General features: G+C 39.4%; 1 protein-coding gene across 6 annotated transcripts in view; it reads right to left on the bottom strand.

Annotated features, from left to right (window-relative positions):
* Nucleotides 1-4,970: 4,970 nt before the first annotated feature.
* The window catches only part of si:dkey-237h12.3 (teneurin-3), a 188,748-nt gene continuing 173,629 nt past the window's right edge, over nucleotides 4,971-20,089 (bottom strand). For all 6 annotated transcript variants that reach the window (XM_015950707.3, XM_015950714.3, XM_015950722.3 and 3 more), the window contains 7 exons: nucleotides 16,332-17,215; nucleotides 14,962-15,137; nucleotides 14,340-14,575; nucleotides 11,409-11,705; nucleotides 7,842-9,453; nucleotides 7,552-7,682; nucleotides 4,971-6,626 (listed from right to left, as the gene is read on the bottom strand). In XM_015950707.3, coding sequence (XP_015806193.1) covers nucleotides 5,874-6,626; nucleotides 7,552-7,682; nucleotides 7,842-9,453; nucleotides 11,409-11,705; nucleotides 14,340-14,575; nucleotides 14,962-15,137; nucleotides 16,332-17,215 — 4,089 coding nt within the window. In that variant the 3' untranslated portion in view covers nucleotides 4,971-5,873. The remainder of the gene's footprint in view (nucleotides 6,627-7,551; nucleotides 7,683-7,841; nucleotides 9,454-11,408; nucleotides 11,706-14,339; nucleotides 14,576-14,961; nucleotides 15,138-16,331; nucleotides 17,216-20,089) is intronic.

The following is a 20,089-nucleotide window of genomic DNA, read 5'->3' as shown; positions in this document are numbered from 1 at the left end:
TGAAGTGTACACACACAATACACTTAGGAAATTTCTCAAATGTTTTTGTCTTGTTTACAGAGCATCTATTTGCACTCAGGTCTTTGATGTTTGTGTGTGTGTGTGTGTGTGTGTGTGTGTGTGTGTGTGTGTGTGTGCGCGTGTGTGTGTGTGTGTGTGTGTGTGTGTGTGTGTGTGTGTGTGTAGCAACCTGAACCTGGTTACATAAGAGAGAGGGGGCAGTTTTTCTTGTATTTTATCCTTTTTTGGATCTGTTGGCATGGACTGCCTACAAACCTTCCCTCATAATAGAAATAATAAAACTATTTCAGTTCTGTGAATTTATCTTAATGTTAACTAAACGTACATTATGTTTTTATTGTAAAAATCTATTGTAGTCAGCGGCAAAATCATATATTTCCCAATTTTTCTGTGATGCTTCTCGAAATCACTCTTACCAATCCTTGGGTCATTGCCTTGTAAATATTTGCTACCGGGTTAATATTTTCTTCAGCTCTTCATTGAGGCTGAGCGGTTCTACTGCTGTTCTGGGAATTGCCCTTATTGTTTTCAAAGAAAAGCTTTTTTCTCTGTAAACTCGGTAAACGTTGTATACGTACCCTAGGAGCGTTGCTGTCCACAGCTTGTTGAATGCTGAAATGTCACTCTTGTTAGACCTGTAATACCAGCTGTCATACAAAGTTCATGGGAACTATTTGTTTGTTTTCAGTCACAGGTGGCGCGTTCTGGGGAAAATAATGATAGTCTTGCTGCTCCCCGCCACCTGAGCCACACCACAACACACTGCCAGTCACAACAGGCTGATTCCTTTTGAAGAACGGCTCGACCAGCTTCATCAGTGAAACCTAAGAAGCTGTAGTCCACTCTCTAAATCTCCCAGATCATTAGCTTTGTTTTTCCTCTTTGTGGACTTATCGAGTTGAGTCCTATCAGCATGTGCAGCAGTCCTAAGAAGATCAGAAGGATGATAACAAGCAGCTATTTCTGAATTGGGACAGGGTACGAGCCCAGAATGAGGAGCAGCGGCAGCCCCCAAATGCTTTGTTCTTGTTCCCATTTAGCCGGGATGAATAGGACTCTTGTGGGGAGAGGTTACGATGGAGGAAGTCTTTCAGATGACATGACACGATCACTGTAGATTTTTTGAGATTTAACAAATTTACCCATCAGACTGATCGGACTCAGGTGACATCATGAGTCATCTTCGAGGGCTGCGTGAGTCTCTGATTACAAGAAAGCATGGATATGTCCTGGTTTATATATATATATATATATATGTTTGTTTTTGCTCTTACTGTGATGTGAACCCCGAGTATAACTGTCCACCATCCTTGTCCTTGAATTCTGCTTTCATAGTTTCCAGCTGCAGGCACGTTTAAAAAAATCCCCTTCATCGCGAGTCTTCCTTGCCGTGAGCCATGGTTTGTGATCTTAATATAACTTTTAATCATTCTCAGCTCTCAGCTGTCATCTTAAATGTCGACATTCTTATCACTGAAGTGTTTAAAAAGACGATTAGTTTGGCATTAAAACCAAACAGCAAATGCATCAGCATGTGACCTGCCTACGTGTGCCTTCTGCTGCTTTTATACTGGCAGTAATTATCACAAAGGAAAATAAAATAATCCCCATCCAAATAAAACCTTTACTGGACAGTTTTCTAAATAACGAACTCTTTTGATTGTAAGTGCTTTATCTCATGTTAGGTGTGGTGGTTTGCAGCACCTTCCCTCTGCAGGAAGACACTATTTGAGTTTTGCTTTAGGCATTTTTAATTATTTCCATGCCCACACAGGTGTTTTTGTCTCTCCGGGTGAAACTTACTGGTTTGAATTGTGTAGGACAATCAGGAACAGCCTAAGACAAAACTCTACTGGAATTGTTGCATAAGTACCACGGTGGAATATAATTGCCCACAAATACTTGGAGGTAATACAATTTAAGCTGGCGTGAATAAAACAACTCCTGTGAATGATTCTGTGGTCACATGTGAACAGAGTCTGGTTGTGTCTCTGAACATCTGCTGTTCACACACTGTCTGTGTTTTTAGAGAATTTTACTCAGGTTTTATCCAGCATTTTGACACCTCTGTGAAAAACATTAGCAGAAAGAAGTAGTGGGTGTTTTCTTTTACAATAAGTCGTCAGGAAAAGTTTTGTTTTGAGAGGGCAAGAGGAAAAAAAGTCACAAATTTGTACAAATCTGCTAAAAATGTTAACAATAATTTAATCCTCTGTTTTCATCCCTCCCACACCTTTGAATTTAATTATTTTTTCTCTGCAAATTTGGATGAATATGTGCCAAAAAATAATCAGCAAGCTGTTTGAGTAAAGCAAAGCTGAATAATAAAATCACACTCACGTTTTGTGCTTGTTAAAACCTAACAGGATTAGGTACACTAAGAATGAACACGGCTTCATTGATAGACACATCAAAATAGACAGGTGTTTGAATTTGCATGTAGGTTAATTGTTAAGTCAAAGATAAATTCGATTTTTATTTCTTCAATCCCAGAAACATCATTTGAAAGTGACATATTTTCAGTGTTTAAATGCTTTTGCTTCAATAGTTCCTTCCCACAAGCACACATCTGTGGTGTCAAACACGGCAGGCTCATAATATTCAGTTATATCCTAAAAAATGTAAAATCAATACAAGCTAATGATTGAAAAAACAAAAACATTCTGTCCTGCCTGTGACGTTCAGATTAAATTGCAATCCATATTTTTAATAATGTGGACCTTAAAAAGATTTTTATATCTATAGTAATATAGAACTATGGCTGTTTCAGATACTTAAAAATACTTTAAAACATTTTAATTTCTAGAATAATCTTTGTTGATGAGTCAGTTTTAATAATACATCGTTATTTCAGTGTAGAGATGAAATATTTATTTGCTGTAACTTTTCTAAAATAACCTAAATGGAACCCAAAAATAAACATCAACCTCCCAAAAATAAATCCAAAGTATCAAACGACAAAATAAAGCACATGGTGCAACCAACGTCTTCCTTTTGGTTGATTTAGCCACAAGATGAAAGTTTTTGCAGAATAATTTCATGAGTGCTTCCATTCTATACCTTTACCATGAAAATGGAGTTCAAGTGAACTATAGAACATGCTCAGTTTAGATTTATATATTTATTTCTTGCTCTGATGCGGTTTTTGCACAATTCTAAAGTCTTTGATGTTGTTGCTAAGAAGTGCCATCCTTTTTATATAAGCCTTTGAAGTAGGTCTAGTTGCAGTGCACAGTGAGATACCACACTGTTTCTTGGCAGTACTTGTGTGTGGTCACAGCGAGACACCGCTGCAGCACTGTGGTGTATTTTAATATTACTTACTTAACTATTCCATTTGATGTCCCTTTAAATCCACCTGGAAAATCTAGAAGTGATTGTTTGGCGCCCAACATCTGGGCCACCAATCACAAGAATATGACTTGAATGATAGAGCTCAAAGCAACAACATGTTCTGACCTTTTTCGAGAGGACGCCATTAGCTGCAGTTGTATTAAGTGAGCTACAGTGTGATGCATGGATCAAGAGTCAGTTAGATGACTCTCTGAACTATGCACTGTGTGCCACTAGAGAGCATCAGAGGACCTAAATGAGGGCTTTGCATTTGGTATAGCTGAGCCTAAATTAGAATCCCCCCCCCCCCCCCCCAGTGCATGCTTGCTGTGGTTTGAAGCTCTTTATATGGAAAAATCAAAAGAAGCGGGAGTTTCTGTAAATTCATTGCGATTCTAATCTGAAGCAACAATAAGCAATGGCTCGCAGGGTCACTTTAATAATACATAGAAGTATAGTTTGTGTTTGAGGGAGGGCAGTATGTTCAACTCCAGTCTGATGGTGACAGTGAAGTGGCTCGGATGAGCTGCGTGTCATAAGATTTTAAAGAGAACTATAATAACATGCTCTGTGGGACGCTTGGCTAGCAGCGAGGGGGTCAAAAACAACAGCATAAAACAACCTTTGAGCCAAGAAGACTCAGCTCCCATTTGGTTTGAAAATGCCGTTTGAAGTACACCATGAAAAAGAGACCACTTTATTATGAAGGGGTTGTTTTCAGAATTATGCATTCCATCACTGATGCTTTTCGGTGCTTTGATGAATAACGCTTGATGATTAGTGGGAATTCTGATCACAAACCAAACGTCATTGAGGAAATAAGAAACGATGCAATCAAAGGTTCACATGACTCGGAACTAAAAATATTTTGTACAGCCCTCCTTGAGTACCCTATTTTTCAGTCAACAGTCTACATTTCAGGTCAATTACACTCAAAATTTCTTCAGCTACAATTTACACACTTCAGCTTAGAAAAAGGCTTCAAGCTGCTGACTTCAAAGCTGCTTTTGTCTTCCTCAGGATTGTAGCTCAAATGATGTCTTTTCAGTCATTAATGCAATTTTTGCTGCTTATTTTATTATTTAAATACTCTTGGTATTCATATGTCACGACTTTGATAGACTTTATTTGATGATTTCTAAATTAGTGTCTGATTAGCCCAGCACTTAACATGCTTTTGCTTTTTTGAAATTTACTTGAAAACTGATTAATTCATTTGTAAAAGAAAAAAAAACTCTCAGATACTGAGAAGCAGCACATCCAAAAGAACTTAAAGTCATTTAAAATCACAAGATCAGAGTTGGGTTCTAAATTTGGGTCATTATTTTGTTTATGTAAGTTTTTCTCATTAAATATTAATGTTGATAAAATATTCATTCTTGGACAGTAAGCCAAGCCAAAAAGAATTATGCCCAATAAATGTTAAATTTAGTGGAAGTAATAGCTGACTGCACATCATGGATGCATCACCATTTGTAAATACTTGCCATTACATGATCAGCGGCTCAGAGAACGGTAAAGAAGCCAAACATTCGCCCTACTTCTACAATCACAGCTTCAAAACAAACAAATCCCATAACCGATGCCTGAAAAAACAACCCCCCAATATAGAACGATTGAAATTAAAACCAGCTTGACTTTATTTATGTATAAACACAACATAAATTACTGTTAATGACTTGTACAGACGTATATTCAGTTTCCTAAAAAGAAACAAAAAAACTGCATAAAACTCTTGGATAATTTACAAAACATGGTGTCCCTGTGATATCCAAGACACACCTGTGCTGCTCCACATCTTCAACCGAGTTCATCACACTTTTCCTGCACTTTTTTTTCCCACAATTACTATCAGGTATTTAAACATCTTTTCTTCCCCAAAAAAGCATCTCAAAGAGAATAAGACGGTTTGATGTTTACAGTGCTAAATCTGGTATACATAGTGGTTGTTTGGTGAGAATATTTCAAACTTCAGAAGTCTCTGATTTAAAAAACAAATATCTGCTCAAGAACGCTGCTTGCTCTTGGAGTGTGAATCCATGAGCCTGATACTTCCACAGAAGTGCAGATATGCATAATGTAAACATTTCCTCTTTTCCCAAAACACTCCATTAAGCCAAGCTTGTCTTGATGAGAACATAAAAACAAACATAAAACACCTATATAAGCCCAGTGTCTTGTCAAAATCATAACTGTTCCTCTGCTTAAGTGTCCAGAGTCCAGCAGGCTTGTGCTACAGAGGAACTGACCTGTAATTGCCATGTTAAGGCTTAGTGTAGTTGTACATTTATTCTCAAGTCTTTCAGTCACAATGCACAGCATTGCTTTTTAACCTTTTTTCTATCCTTTCTTTTGTTTTGTTTTTTGTCTTTTTTATCTTTTTATTCACTTTTCTTTTTACAAAAAACAAAGCAACACCCAATGTACACACATCAGCAGCATTCAGCTGCTTTAGATTTGTCCACTTTTACATCTCTACCAAAACAAAGTCTCTTTGGCAGACAGTGCACCTCAAATTGTTACCTTTTCCCAATTTCACTTTGCCGTAGAAAATGGATGTTATTAGAATTATCTGCTAACTCCGGGTACTGCTCGATGGTTAGCACATAGTATCCATCATACCCCAAGACCTTTCCACTACTGAGTAGCTGCCTCTTTTCTCCTTCTGTCCAGGGGCGAACCCCTTCCTCGCCATCTCTTACTCTCTGCTGCTCCCGGGCCCAAGCACCTGCTAGGGCACGCTGGCGCGCCAGCTCGACAACACGCGCTTTCTCCTCATCCACCGTGGAGCCATAGCGGATATGAAAAGCCAGAGCACCAGCACGAATCTCCACATCTGCAAAACGGCGAGTCCGACTGTCCATAACAGTAGTGGACTGAGACACTGTCACATTGACGCCATTCTCTAGGGTCTTGTGCCCACTAGTGAGGTGCAGTGCAGCAAGGTCAGAGTCGGGAAGGCCTGGCTTGACAAAGTAGTGTGTGTCCCGTCCTTCGATGGTGAAATGGAGGTCTTCTAGATAAAAGGCGTTGTTAAGGATTGTTGCAACCTTAATGCAGTCCTCACTCGCCACGTTGAGTGTATGAGTGTGGACACTGCCCTTGTAGATGGCAAACATAACAGCTCTTCCAATCGGAGACTTAGCAGCCGAGAACCAGAGCCAAGACTTTTCACCTCTTCGACCTCGGGTGAGGTGGACCTCTGGCAGCCGCTCGAACGACAAGAGAGAATGTGCTTGTCTGGTTACTTCCTGCTGGACCCCAGAGATAGACTGTAGGAAAAGTGCAGTGAAACGTTAACGCATTAACATGGCAGAACCTGACTCTCCAGGCCATTTAGAACCAGCTACTGCTCTGCTGCAGAGGCTTTTTTAAATGTCCCAACTTAGATAATGGTGTTTTTTTAAGTTGTATTCTTAGAAGTGAAGTAGATCCCTGGTGACAAGTTCTTTTTGTGTTAAAATTGCATCAAAAACTTACGGTAACGGTAGCATCACAAGATTATTACTTACTAAAGTTAGGCAGAGAAAAGCACTATATAATGCATTGTTTGATCTATTATGCAAATAAAGAGTCATTTGTGTTGAAATGCTACGAACAAAGTTCCAGTTAAATTAGGAGTAAGTTACTTCAAAAAACTAAGGTAAAACTAAAACAATTAAGAAAATTTTATTTTTGTGTAGACCCTCTGGATTAGTTAAAGAGCAAGTCACCCCCAAATCAACTTTTTTTTGCTGATAATCTATATAAATGAGTGTCTAATCGTGCTGTAGACACATGCATTCAGTAATTTGACACTTTAGTGCATCTTAGTCAATATTTAAATATTCTGCCTAAAACTGTCAGTGTTGCACTGTTGTCAGGTAAAAACTCTGCACTGCATTTGAATTTAAATCTGCCACCACTATTGGCTAAGAAGTACACTATGATGTTAGCTGGTACATTATGAGGCCACAAGGTTGTTGTGAGCCTGTGTGTATTTGTTAGCAGCTCCACCCTTTCAGTCTGCCATGCAACAGCATTTTCTACATGTTTCAAACAGGAAGTTGGAGTGGAGTAAGACTAGTAGGGGGTGACTTGCTCTTTAAAGACTATTTTCTTACTTTTCAGCTGATGTGTACTCTTGTGTGTGTGTGTGTGTGTGTGTGTGTGTGTGTGTGTGTGTGTGTGTGTGTGTGAGATTGTAATTTCACTCACAGGAAGGTCATCCCAGAGCTGACTCTTTGATAGTTCATAAGATGGCATGCTTAAATCAAATTTTGGAACTGGATACCCAGGAATGGTGTTGTGAAGATGAAACCCAAATGTCACAAGCCAGCTGTTCACATCTGGAAAAAACAAAAAAGGGTTGAAACATCCAGTTAAACAAAGTTTGAAGTTGTGACTTGTATTCTTTTGCTCTTCAGTTGTAATATGTGCTTAAATATATGTAATTGGCATGTATGTGTTGTCTAAAATACTAGTGTGTCCGGTGCAGCATCTCTTACCTGCGACATATTCTTTTAGTTCATGGACTTTGCTGATGGGGTTATTATTTCTGAACATGTATAGATTAAAAGGAGCTGGTTCTTTGGCAATGTTTTTCCAGGCAGATATATCTGGAATAGTCCACCTGCCAGACATTATGTCATAATCCTGTTCCCCAAAGTGCAGTAGTTTTGTCAAAGGATCATACAGTCCTCCGTGAAATCCAAGCACAAGCTGGAAGTCTGGGTTCGAGTCAAAATAGATCTCGCCGTATGCAGTGTACTGGAGCTGTTTGACCAAAAGGCCATTGCTTGTGAAGACAGCCAGCGGTGTGCCAGTGTTGTCACAAGCAATGTAGAATTCTTCCCCACTGCTGATTTCCATAGCAAACAGATGGCCTTGAAGGTCATAGTAGAAGGAGGTTATCTCTGAGCTGGAGTGGTTGTATATGTGAGTTATTCTTGCTGGATAGCTCAGGTCTGCATAAAAGTACTGCAGGTGCTGGCCCAAGCTGGTTTTGGTTGACACTCTACGACCAAGCCCATCATAGCGATACTGAATTGTCCAGCCACTGCTCTTGCTGTAGACTCGCACCAAGAGTCCTTTGGAGTTGTACTCAAAGATCTCTGCCCCTCTCTGACGAAGAAAACCATCTTCATCCATTCTGTACTGGATATCACCAAGGCGAGTGATGCGATCTCGCAAGTCGTAACGCAGAGGCAGAAGCCTGGCACTGTTTCCAGCATTCAGCAAGTATAGATTTCCATTGAGGTCATAAGTGTAGCGCCACATTACTTTGTCATTCAAGTATACTGTCTGGAGTTGGCCATCCACATCATACTCATAGCTGTACTTAGTGGTGTTGGCGAAGGGGCCGATCTTGAGTTCTCTCTTGATTACTCTGCCAACATCGTCATATTGGAATGTAATCCAGTACATCAGTGAGCGAAATATTTCATACTGAATCTCTTTGATACGTCCATGTGCATCAAAGTGCTTTGTGTATGTCATGACAGCAGTAGATATGATCTGATTTATATCATAGTAGATTACTCCAAACTTTCCAAACTGCTCAATTTTTCCTGAGATGTCATCAAACTGGTATAAGTCGATGGGAAGTGGTGTTTCATTGATAACACCTTGGACGCTAGTGACACGCAGGCTGCTGTCATAGGTGTAATCAAAGCGTGCATTGACCATGCCATCTTCACTGAAGCGAAAAATCTGACGGTCCACCAGTGGGCCCACTTGCCGATAACGAATGGAGCAGATAAAACCTTCATTCTGCAAATTGACAGTCTTAAGCACACCTGCTGTCTCATCGTAGGTGAAGCTGACCCTTGTGCTGTCATATAGGATCTCAGATAGCTTGTTCTGTCGGCGGTACCTATACAGGACTCTACGGCCTGTTCCAAGGTGAGCTAATCTGAGTAGGAGACCGTCTTCACTGTAGTCCACTGCTACTGAGGCGTTGCTCTCCGGTGGGTGATAAAGGTTTCTGTAGTAACCCACTGAACGGATGGTCTGCATGCTGTAGCGGGCTACGCTTGGCATAGTGACAGCTGAAAGCCGTTCGAGGGAGTCAAACTCAAATATGTACTGGCGCTGACTGTGGAGCAGGAGGACCATAGACTAGAGGGAAAAAGAACAAAATACTTAGTCGCACTTTTGCACGTCTACATAATTCATATGTATAATGCAAGGCAGAGTGTAGAATTTTTCTGTTTTGAGAAAAGGTGAAAAAGTGCATTTTAAAAATGTAGGAGACAGAGAGGAGTGACACTTTTGAGACCTCAAGCTACCAGTTCTGTTGCACATTAACTAGAGTATTCATACAGAATTACACAGAAAATATAGATCATTAAATAAACCTGTTAAAAGTAACAGAGCTTTTCCAAGAGCATTTACATGCACGTGTGAAAGACTGAGTACTCTATTAAATGTTCTTCACTTTAATGAAGATTTTTTATCTCCTTGTAAAGAAAGTCTTGTTTTTCTCCTGTTTCAATTTAGAGAATATGCATTTCAGAGTGTGGTCTGTGTCACAATGCCCCCCCCGCCCCCGTTAAACTGCCATGCCCAGTCATCCGTTGCAATGCTGAAGTTTCCTGTGCTTCCTGAGCCCCTTGTGTTACTTATGTCAGTGTTCACATGGCCTTTCTAGGTCACACAGTGACAGGAAGGAGACAGAAGTGACAAAAAAAAAACAATCTTTGCATGTTTTATGTTGTTGATCATCCCTGTGCAGTCTCATGAAAAACACCTTACACGAAATGAAGGGAATTATACATCAGAGGTTTGTTTGTTGACATGTAACAGCAGAAGGTGACAGTTTTGATCAAAGGGTGTTTAACAAATGCCTACAATTTTTATTTTAAGTGTATAAAGGTTTTAGCTAACTCATTTATATTGCAATTCATAGCAAAAATAATAAAATAAAGCTAGTTTAAACATGGTTTTTTTTGTAAATTTTAGTTCCGCTCTTCTAGATTTACCTTTTTAATAATATAACTATTTATAATAAAAAAAACACAAAATAAGCAAGTTTAATAAACAAATGTGTTTGAAAATATGTGAATTTAATTAGTCCTTCAGAAAAAAATGGTTTGTTACAGGGACATTTAATCTAATCTGAAGCTGCATATAACCAATGATCAATTATTGAATAGATTTACAAAACGTCAGACTTTATTATTTACATTTTCTTTATATCAAAATGCTATTTTATTAAGTTTCACTTTATTCTTTTGCCTGACTTTAACCATAAAACATACATAAAAATAAAAATACATAAAAACATAAAAGAAAATACACAGAAACTAAAATGAGCCCTTATGTTATCAACATTATCTTTTGAGACTATCCAAAATGACTTTCTTGATATTTTAGTGTTTAAAAAAACTAGTATTTTCTCAAAAATCCAGCAGGGGGTGGTTTCAAAACACTTTGATTCTTTTTTTTTTTTGGGGGGGGGGGGGGGGGGGGGATTACTTAATGTTATTTTAATGTGTTATGTTGAGAAGTTGTGTCATAAATACTAATCTTAACCTATTTTCTCTCAAATTCCCTTATTTTAGCATAAAAAAGGTAATTTGGAGCATGTACATGGAGGGGTATGCTTTCTAATTTAAAGCTGCCACCTATTTAAAATTATATCTTTATTTCAAAGGCCTAAATGGTGATGACATCAAAAATCCAAACCAATCACCAACCAGTTGCTGACTAATTTGATTTTTTTAAATCTCTTTGAGTTGTATTACTTTTACTATTTATTTTTAACAAACTCACAGTACTAGGAATTTACAGAGCTCATTTAACTAATCTAAACTGACAAAGGGATTGCATTTTTAAACAAATACATAGCTGCAATAAAAAACAATGTCACACAATTTCTATAGGGTGTTTCTCGTGGTCAACTTTAGATCTATCACTTAAATCTCATTAAGGCCTTATTCATTTAAACAACTGTGTCTTACATACAAAAACAATAGGATCAGTACAGTTTAGATGTACCTTGTGAGGATAAAGATTAGCCTGCTGCACAATCTATCCCATGTGTTTTTCTGCTGGTCATGTTATTTTCTCACCTGCTCAAGGTAGGTGTAACTCCATATCTTCCCATCTGCAAACACCCTGGAAATCAGGCGACCTTGGTTATCATACTCAAGCCTCTCAGTGGTGGGACCTCTCTGCAGGGCACTGATTTGTCCACTGCTTGTGCGGCTCACATTTACTGGCAGTAGCTTACTGCTGGGCACCCACAGGACCGGATGGCCTGCGGTGTCATATATAATTTTTAACAGGAACTTTCTGTGGTCATCGTAAATCTTCTCTGTCCTCAGGGTGCGATCGTAATCAACAGAGAGAATGTTCCGTCCATTCACCTATGGGTAAGATTTAAGAACTGGGTTAGATAAAAAATAAGTCCTCAAAATATACAGACTTATAGCAATGGCACTAATAAAAACATTCAGCATCAAAACATAAAAACAAATATATATGATCAATATAGAACTGCAGAAAGGAAAATGAAAAAAGTTTGATTTGATATGGTAGTTTTGTTTACATCTAATATAATTTTACATGTGTAAAGACCTGCGCTGGTTGCGTTTGTCACAAAGATTTGCACTCCCTTCTCGAGCCCTGTTAAACTTAACGCCACTCTGTAAATTGCTCAGGTACTCTGAAATCAAAAGCTCCTAAATTTGGTGGTGACAAAAATTATTGAGTACACGTAACCACCCATGTTCATAAAATCCCATAAATCATAAATCTGAGTCAGAGTCTGGGAAGGAGTCAGAGGAGGCGGACTTATGTAAAGTACTAGAATATTGATGACCTTCTAAATCAGGGTAAAGTGTTGTGGCTGATAAATTTGAACTCAAGGAAGGAGAAGGAAATATATATTCCCAAGGTTAGGATTACCGTTGTACTGGTGTATAAATAGAATCCTGAACACACTGGATTTCAGACTCTCAGACTCACTTTGGTTATGGAAGAACTGCTGACATGAGTTTACAGTTGATAATGTAATCACATTACAAATGTGTAACGTTCACATATTACATGTACGGTGTTCTGGAAAAGTATTTTCTTTAAAACTTTAAAAACAAAGACAACCTGAGTACATAATGCAATTTTCAATTCATGATTTCATCTGTGGAAGAAAAAAGACCACATGAAAGAGGCATTGACCCACTTATTACATCATGAATTAACTTTGACTATTCTGAAAGCTGAGTTGTTTCACTAGCCTTGCCCAGGCCAGACCGTGGCATAACTATTTTACTATAGCCTCTTTTAGAAAACAATATCTACAATTTGCTGCAACGCTGAGCTGGCATCTGGGAGTCTTAGGTCATCTATAAGTGGTCAGACTGTGGCGGTAATGTGGCACAATCGTTTCTTTTTACTAAATATATGCAATGCCGCAGACTTCCGTTTATCTTGGACCTAACATACTTTTCATTGTGATCGAAGCCACACTCATTAAATGTTTTTAGCAAGCCGTAACAAGCTGCTCCTAAAGGTGCATTTCCTCCACAGTCCCTGTAAATCACTGTCTTAAAGCCATACTCTGCAACTTTTTCATATTTTTAAATAATTTTGTTGAGCCAGTATTAGCTAAAATGACCCTTTCCAGGGTTAATGAAAGGCCACCAGCCCCTATCGCCCCCTGTGGCCAGAATATTCCACTTGCAACGTCAGACTGGCGGGCTGGGGCCTCATTTATCAAGCTTGCTTACGCAAAAAACGGGGTCGGAAAACTGCGTAAGCAACTTTCCACGCAAACTTTGGGATTTATGAAAGAAAACTTTGTGGAAAAATGTGTGGAACTTTAAGTAGACTAAGGACCTTGCTTACGCACATTTTGGACATGGAGAGCACCTGCAGTGCTGCTGCTGAGAAGGATAATATTATGAAATCTTGCAACATTATCACTTGTACTGCTTCATTTTCACACAGAACAAGACCCCCCACACTCACACACGCACGCACGCACGCACACACACACGCACGCACACACACACGCACGCACGCACGCACGCACGCACGCGCACACACACACACACACACACACACACACACACACTCACGCACGCACGCACGCACGCACGCACGCACGCACGCACACACACACACACACACACACACACACACACACACACACACTCTGATGTAAGAAGGTACAGCATAATAGATTACACGTAACATTACTCTTTAACACTTGTTTTCATTGTGCCTTGATGTGAAAACACATGCTCAAAAGAAAAGTCAGCTAGTGACAGTTATCCATTTTTGTACGTTTTCATTGCATTTTTTTATTTCTTCTTTGGGAAACTCTTTGAGTCACCTAATTCATTAACAAATCAGTAGAGGAATAAGTAATTAGTTATGTAAAATCCTTTGTTTCTCTATGCTTGGCTGCATGGTGACACAGTTGGTTAGTGTTTGTGCCTTGCAGGAACAGAAGTCCTGGGTTACTCCTGGCGTGTGCCTTTCTGCATGGATTTAGCACAGTTTTGTTAAATACTCTCTATTTTCCTCCAGACCAAAAACACGGATGTTAGAGCGCCGTAAACTGAACGAGCATTGTGGGTTAGTGTGTGTGTGCTCATGTGAATGGCTGTTTGGCTCTCTGTGTGGCCCTGTGATAGACTGGCAACCTGTCCAGGATGTACCCCGCCTGTCGCTCAATGACTGCAGGAGATAGGCACCAGCTCGCCAACCCCGTGACCCTGAGCAGGATCAGGCAGGTATAGAAAATGGATGGATGGATGTTTACTGATGGATATCTTATCCAGTCTATCCTCCTATTTTATTTGAAACAAGCTGCTGTCATCAACATTTTATGTTACTGAAAAATGTACTTTCAATGTCTTTCCTAAAATTGCAATCTGTTAATAAACACGTTTTACCACATTTTTGGGGAAAGTGGGCAGCATCTGTCACTGCTCAATTGTGTCACATTCGCCACAAAGAAAAACAAAAAGGATTGAAAACAAATCCTGACGTACCCTCAGCTTGCGTCCAAACACGGTAACTTTCCCTCTGGCTTGTTCTTTGCGGAAACGCCACTCAACCAAATTTTGCCCAACTTCTCCTGGCAAGCTCATGTTGCGCCTGGCGACAGTCGGGTTGGCAGCTCCTGCTAGGATGTGAGGTTCTGTTTGGTAGTGTGTGTCCATCCCATTGGCATAGGTAATCCTCAGCGAGTTGTCAAAGCCCACTTGGTAGCTACTTCTACACTGGTCTGTTGATGTAAAAAACATAAACTAAGAACAGCCAAATATAATAGCAAACAGATCACTTGGGGTCACTAATGGGTGTACTTCAATAAGTTTATTAGCATCTCAAATAAGACAATTTCCAGCTGGAGAGAACTAACATGAATGATGTGAGCAAATAATTGGACCATCTGGCTGTGGAGGAGAGTAGAAACCACTTAGTAACAAGGTTGATGTGTCTCCCCGACTCTGACATGCCAGCCCACACTCCCAGAGAGTAATCATTTACACTGTCGGACCCTCTGAGTTGTAATGATACACGACTTTGGCTTACTCAACATTGCCCCGCAGACCCTTGAAGCAATGACAAATAGCAGCTGCTATATTCTGGAGATTAGTGACCAGGCCTTACCCTGAGACAGAGTGTAGAAGGCATGGACGGTTGAAGTATTCGTTGTGATGCTGATCTCCTCCTCTGTCAAGGAGCTTTCAATGTCCACCATCAAAGCACTGTATATATCTGTGTACAGGTTATTCACCATTCCAGTGGGGAACGTCACATTCATTAGCCGACCTTCACTGTCATAGCTGTTTGACAAAAAGAACATAAAATGACAAAGCATTTATATGTATGAGGGGCTCCCAGCACTACAATGCATTCAATTATCAACTCTTTTATACTGGAGTGGGACCACCGACTTTCTTGTAATAAAAATGTCACATTTTCTTTCCTGGATATCTTCCACTTCTAGGGTTTAAGTGGAGGGATGTCTGTAAAAATGACTTGGGCAAAATCCAAATATTTAAAACGGGTGAGTGACACATCTCATCAGCTCTCATTTTGCTCCCAAAAATAACAGACTTGTAATGAATTCCTTTTTTTTTTCTTGGGTAATGATTGATGTGTCATTATAATCGCAACTGGCTGCTTTGCTGTTCTGGCTGTAGTGAGGATATCATGCATGGAATAATGGGACATGACAGGGAATGACACAGAAGCAAAAAAAATAAATAAAAATCTATCACTTAAGAGGCCAGGCCACAAAAACAAGTTTGATCATAATACAAATTCTAAGCAGCATTTCGTTAATGAGACATAGTAGAATATTTATTTTGATCATACTAATTTAAAAACAACAAATGACCACCATCACTAGTAAAGCCAAAAAGTAAAAAAAGAAAACCGTAGCATCCTTGGTGGAGTTATTTAAGTCTAACTAGGCTATTTTACAGATCTGAGGCAAATTTTATATTTAGATTTCAATTACATGCACACCCTAGAGCAATTTGAAGGTAAGTATTGTTAGCCTTAATTGAATAAAGTTGTACTGCAGCAAGGCGATAAAGAACAAGCACAGGCAAAAGTATGACACAAATCCAAGGACATGCTTTTTTGTGTCTTTGCCAACAAGTTTAAGTTTAAATTAAAGAATGGAGTGCAGAGCGGCAATAGCAGTATTAATAAAAATGACAGGTCATAAGCTAAAACAAGGAAACTATTAATCTTTCAACTATAAGACCGTTAATAGTGTCTTCTCATCCTGGCGTGAGCGGTGTATTTTCCCATTCCTAAACATAATCTTATCTGCCTAAGCACAAATTACATCTGTTTACACACAGTGTGTATTAGTATGCACAAAGTGGGAGGTATATTTTAATTTGCACTGTGGGCTGGTTCTATAATGAGAGGGCCTAAATAATTTGAAACTTAAATCAATCAAACGTTGGCAAATTACATAAACAGCTCCACTGAATGATTTTGCCAATGCTAATTATACTTACTCATAGAAAGTTGTCCAGCCGATCTCTGATGTCTTTGTAGCCAGCAGGCCATTGTTACCATGGTATGTGAGAAGCACCAGCTCCTGGCCTTGTGCAGTGAGAGTTTTCAGTCCACCATTGGTGCCCATTGTCAGCCAGATTACCTGGTTGTCAGGGGCAACGATACGCACAGGCATGCGATTTGAATCTCTCCGTATTCTCAGAGTGTTGCCACTGCTGTCAGTAACAGCTGTGATGTCGTTCTCTGTGCTGTAGCTAAACGTGTACTTTAGATCACCAGTGAGCAAGCTCGCTGTGTGCTGATGGGTACCATTGATGTCAAATGCATACAGTTCTTGGGCGTCAGGAGAAGCCACTTCATATACGCTGCCACTGGAAGTCAAAGCTGGCCCATTTCTAGAGATGGCGCGGATGCGGATATTCCCCAGGTCTGCCACATAGAGAGCTCCATCTGGAGCTGCCACTAATGAAGACGGACCATTCAGTCTTGCATCTTTGGCATAGCCGTCTCCTGTCTGGTAACAGTCGCAGTTGGCATCAATCTTGCAGTCGCAGTCGGAGAGAGCTCCAGCCAAATGCGCTATCTCACCATCCACAGAAACCTTCCGGATCCTGCTCATCTTTCTCTCATCTGTCTCTGCTATGTAGATGGCACCATGGTAAGATATGGTAATGGAAACAGCAGACTCTAGTGGGGTTAAGTGCGCTCGTTGACCACCAGCCACGCCGCGCTCCAGTCCAGCCAATGGGCAGTGGATGGGCCGTCCCGCTGCGATGCTCACTTGACCGTTCTCTGTGATGCGGAGGACAATATTGTTGTCTAGTACGTACAGAGAGTTATCCATGGGGCTAACTGATAGATCCGTAGGCCACTCCAGAATCACCTGGAATACAGAATATAATTCGATTAGTGCATAAAATTACCACCTTAGCTTTATGGAGAAACAGTAAAAACAGTTGGTTTATACCAATATTAAAATATAAGCAGAATTGTAAGTTCATCTTACGTTGTTTTGTTGAGACTAATAGTGGTTTGTCTCAAAGTGCATGTTTCTTGCAGTTAGAAATGACTTAAAGGCATATGAAAGCTCTAGTGTGTCTCTAACAGCGTCCAAATGAAAGTAAAATGAATCTGTACAGCCTGAATCCAAAAAATGACAGATGATGTTGTGTCAAGAGTGAGGAAAAGATAAAGAGCCAGAGAGAATTAGGAACCCCGACCCTTTTCTAACCTCCACAAAGCTTTCTGTGAACGGCAGATTGTCAGTGTCAGATAGTGACAGAAGTGGTTACTCTGTTAGTCTGTAAATCCTTTGCTGGAAACGTGTAGAGGAAAGAACATTTCTAAAGCAAGCTGTTCTGATAAAATATTGGCCAGTCGTAATTTTTCATATCAGTCATGTAATTATATAATAATAATAAGTGTCCTGCCTCTTGTCCAGCTTAATTTGTTTCTGCTAATCTAAATAGAACACGAGTTGTCGCAAAAATAATATTGTTTGGACTTTCTAAACAGCTGAAATGTAATTATTGTTGTTGTAAACTGGTGAGATCTACAGGTTAATGGAGCAAGTTTATAATTTTAATTTGGAGTTGGAATACAGATGTCCATCACAAAAACAACGGAGCTGGTGCTTTAAGCCCTAATTATGTTCAATGACCAACAGTGGGTGGTTTAAAGCAGCTGCCATCAAATCTTGCCAAGTCAATTCTTTAAAACACCCCCAGTCCAGATGTTAGTGCCACAGCTGTTATGTCCATCTATTTATACAGTCTCAGGTTGACATTTGGAGTCTTGCATACAGTGTGGTGAACAAACAGTAGGCCCTTTTACATTTTTCTTCTGTTTTTGCCTTTTGCCACTCTTAAAGATACAATGTGTTGTTTTTATTGGTAATCTCTGAAGATATCCATCAAAATGTTGTGGAAAATGAATTAAATGATGCCCAGTTATTGTAAAATAAAGGAGCTTTGTAACATATAACTATAAAAATCCGGTCTAAAAACATAGTAGTGGGTCTAAGCCTTGTTGTTTCTTTCTACGGGAGCCTGTGAGGACAAAATGCATTTTCTGATTTGTAACAAATTATTACAAAACTTTCGCCATTCATAAACGTTTTTGTTTTACACATTCACCTCTTCACATGCTGCCAGTGATGAAAGGGAGTCTGCTTGTGATTTTGCTGGAGGTTATGCACTCAGGGATTTTTGACCCTAATGGTCATCCGTTGGTAAGGTCTTACCCAAACACAAAAATACTGCTTGCTTGCAATGATTTAGGTAAGTACTGCACCCTATTGCCAGAGAAATTACACACTGTCACTTTAAGTTTTTAACCTCAGCAAACAAATTTCAATTTCAGACAGATGGTTTTAGCAAATGCAAAATGCAGTTTTCAAAAAATTATTTTATTGAATTGTTAGAACAACAACAACAAAAACTATCCAAACCATCATGGCCCTAGATAAATGCACGAACTGTGATTAAAAATGTTATTCTAAAAGCTGAACCCACTTGACACACCAAGGCTTGCTAACTGCCACATCCGTAGAACCTCTCTGACAGCATAAAGTAGGCTAAAGATCTCAAAAATCCACACGTCACACATTACTACAGAAAACAAAACTATTATTAAAGTAGCACAATGACAAAATAACCCCGAATAATATCTAATGCACTGTAATACTCACTTCGTTAATGCTAAGGTGGTGGTTCATGAATAAATAGTGAGACAGAGATGGAGCAAATGGCATGTATGGAAGACAAAAAATAAAAAAATACTCCACCACTAACAAGCCAAAAGCAGAACTTTTTGGGAGGTTTTTGTCTCATTACTTCTGACATAACACTAACTGTATTTCAGAAAAAAGAACATTGCACCTACAACCAAACAAGACAGTGGTAGTGTGATGGTATGTGGCTTTAAAGGTTGAATATGGAAACATAAAATAAAAAGCTATGTTTTTTAAGAAATAATATCTCCATTTAGAAGCGTGCAGAGTGAAGGTACAGTATTTACTTTAAAACCTATATTTTAATTAAAAAATATATTTATTTTTACGGGCATGAGACTAGGTTTGTGTTTACATCTACCAGCCAATAGAGGGCACCATTGCAGGTTGCCAAACAGTCCACTCGGCACAGCTGCTTCTGAGCCCAGACGATGCCGTTATCCTTCTCAGAAGAGGAGCAACCATAAAAGATCTAACACCAGAGGGAGTTTAGGTGAATCCTACAACACATGGACCCAAATTAAGAAATTGCACATGTCTGCTGCGGTATCCTGACAGCTGGAAACCTTGTTCTATTGTTGCAATTACAACCTCCACACACCAGATGTCGCTTTTGTGTTCGTGCTCCACATTCCACCTTTAAGATTCGGATGAGTTGCTGCATTTATGGAATCATGAATTTTGCTCTCCACCAGAAAATCCTGAAGGACAACGTTTGGCCATCAATTTGTCAACCTAAGCTCGAAGGCACTTTGGGCATGCAGCAGAGCAATGATCCAAAGCAAGCCCACAATTTAATAGCTCATATTTTAAAAACGATGTTTTGAAGTGGCATGTGGACGGTGCAGATTTAAATTTGCTCGAGAAGCTGTGGTAAACTTTTTCTCTGACCTGAAACATTTAAGTGTGACAAAGTATCAAAAACTGAAAAAAATTCTTCAACCGGGCTAATACTTCTTCACAACATTGTGTGTAAAACTTGCAAAAGCACTCGCTTCATTACTTGAAAGAACAATTCTGGCCTCG

Source organism: Nothobranchius furzeri, chromosome 1, assembly GCF_043380555.1.
Source record: "Nothobranchius furzeri strain GRZ-AD chromosome 1, NfurGRZ-RIMD1, whole genome shotgun sequence".
Lineage (NCBI taxonomy): Eukaryota > Metazoa > Chordata > Actinopteri > Cyprinodontiformes > Nothobranchiidae > Nothobranchius > Nothobranchius furzeri.
Note: the sequence above shows the minus strand (reverse complement) of the source record. Positions and strands in the feature narration are given on the sequence as shown.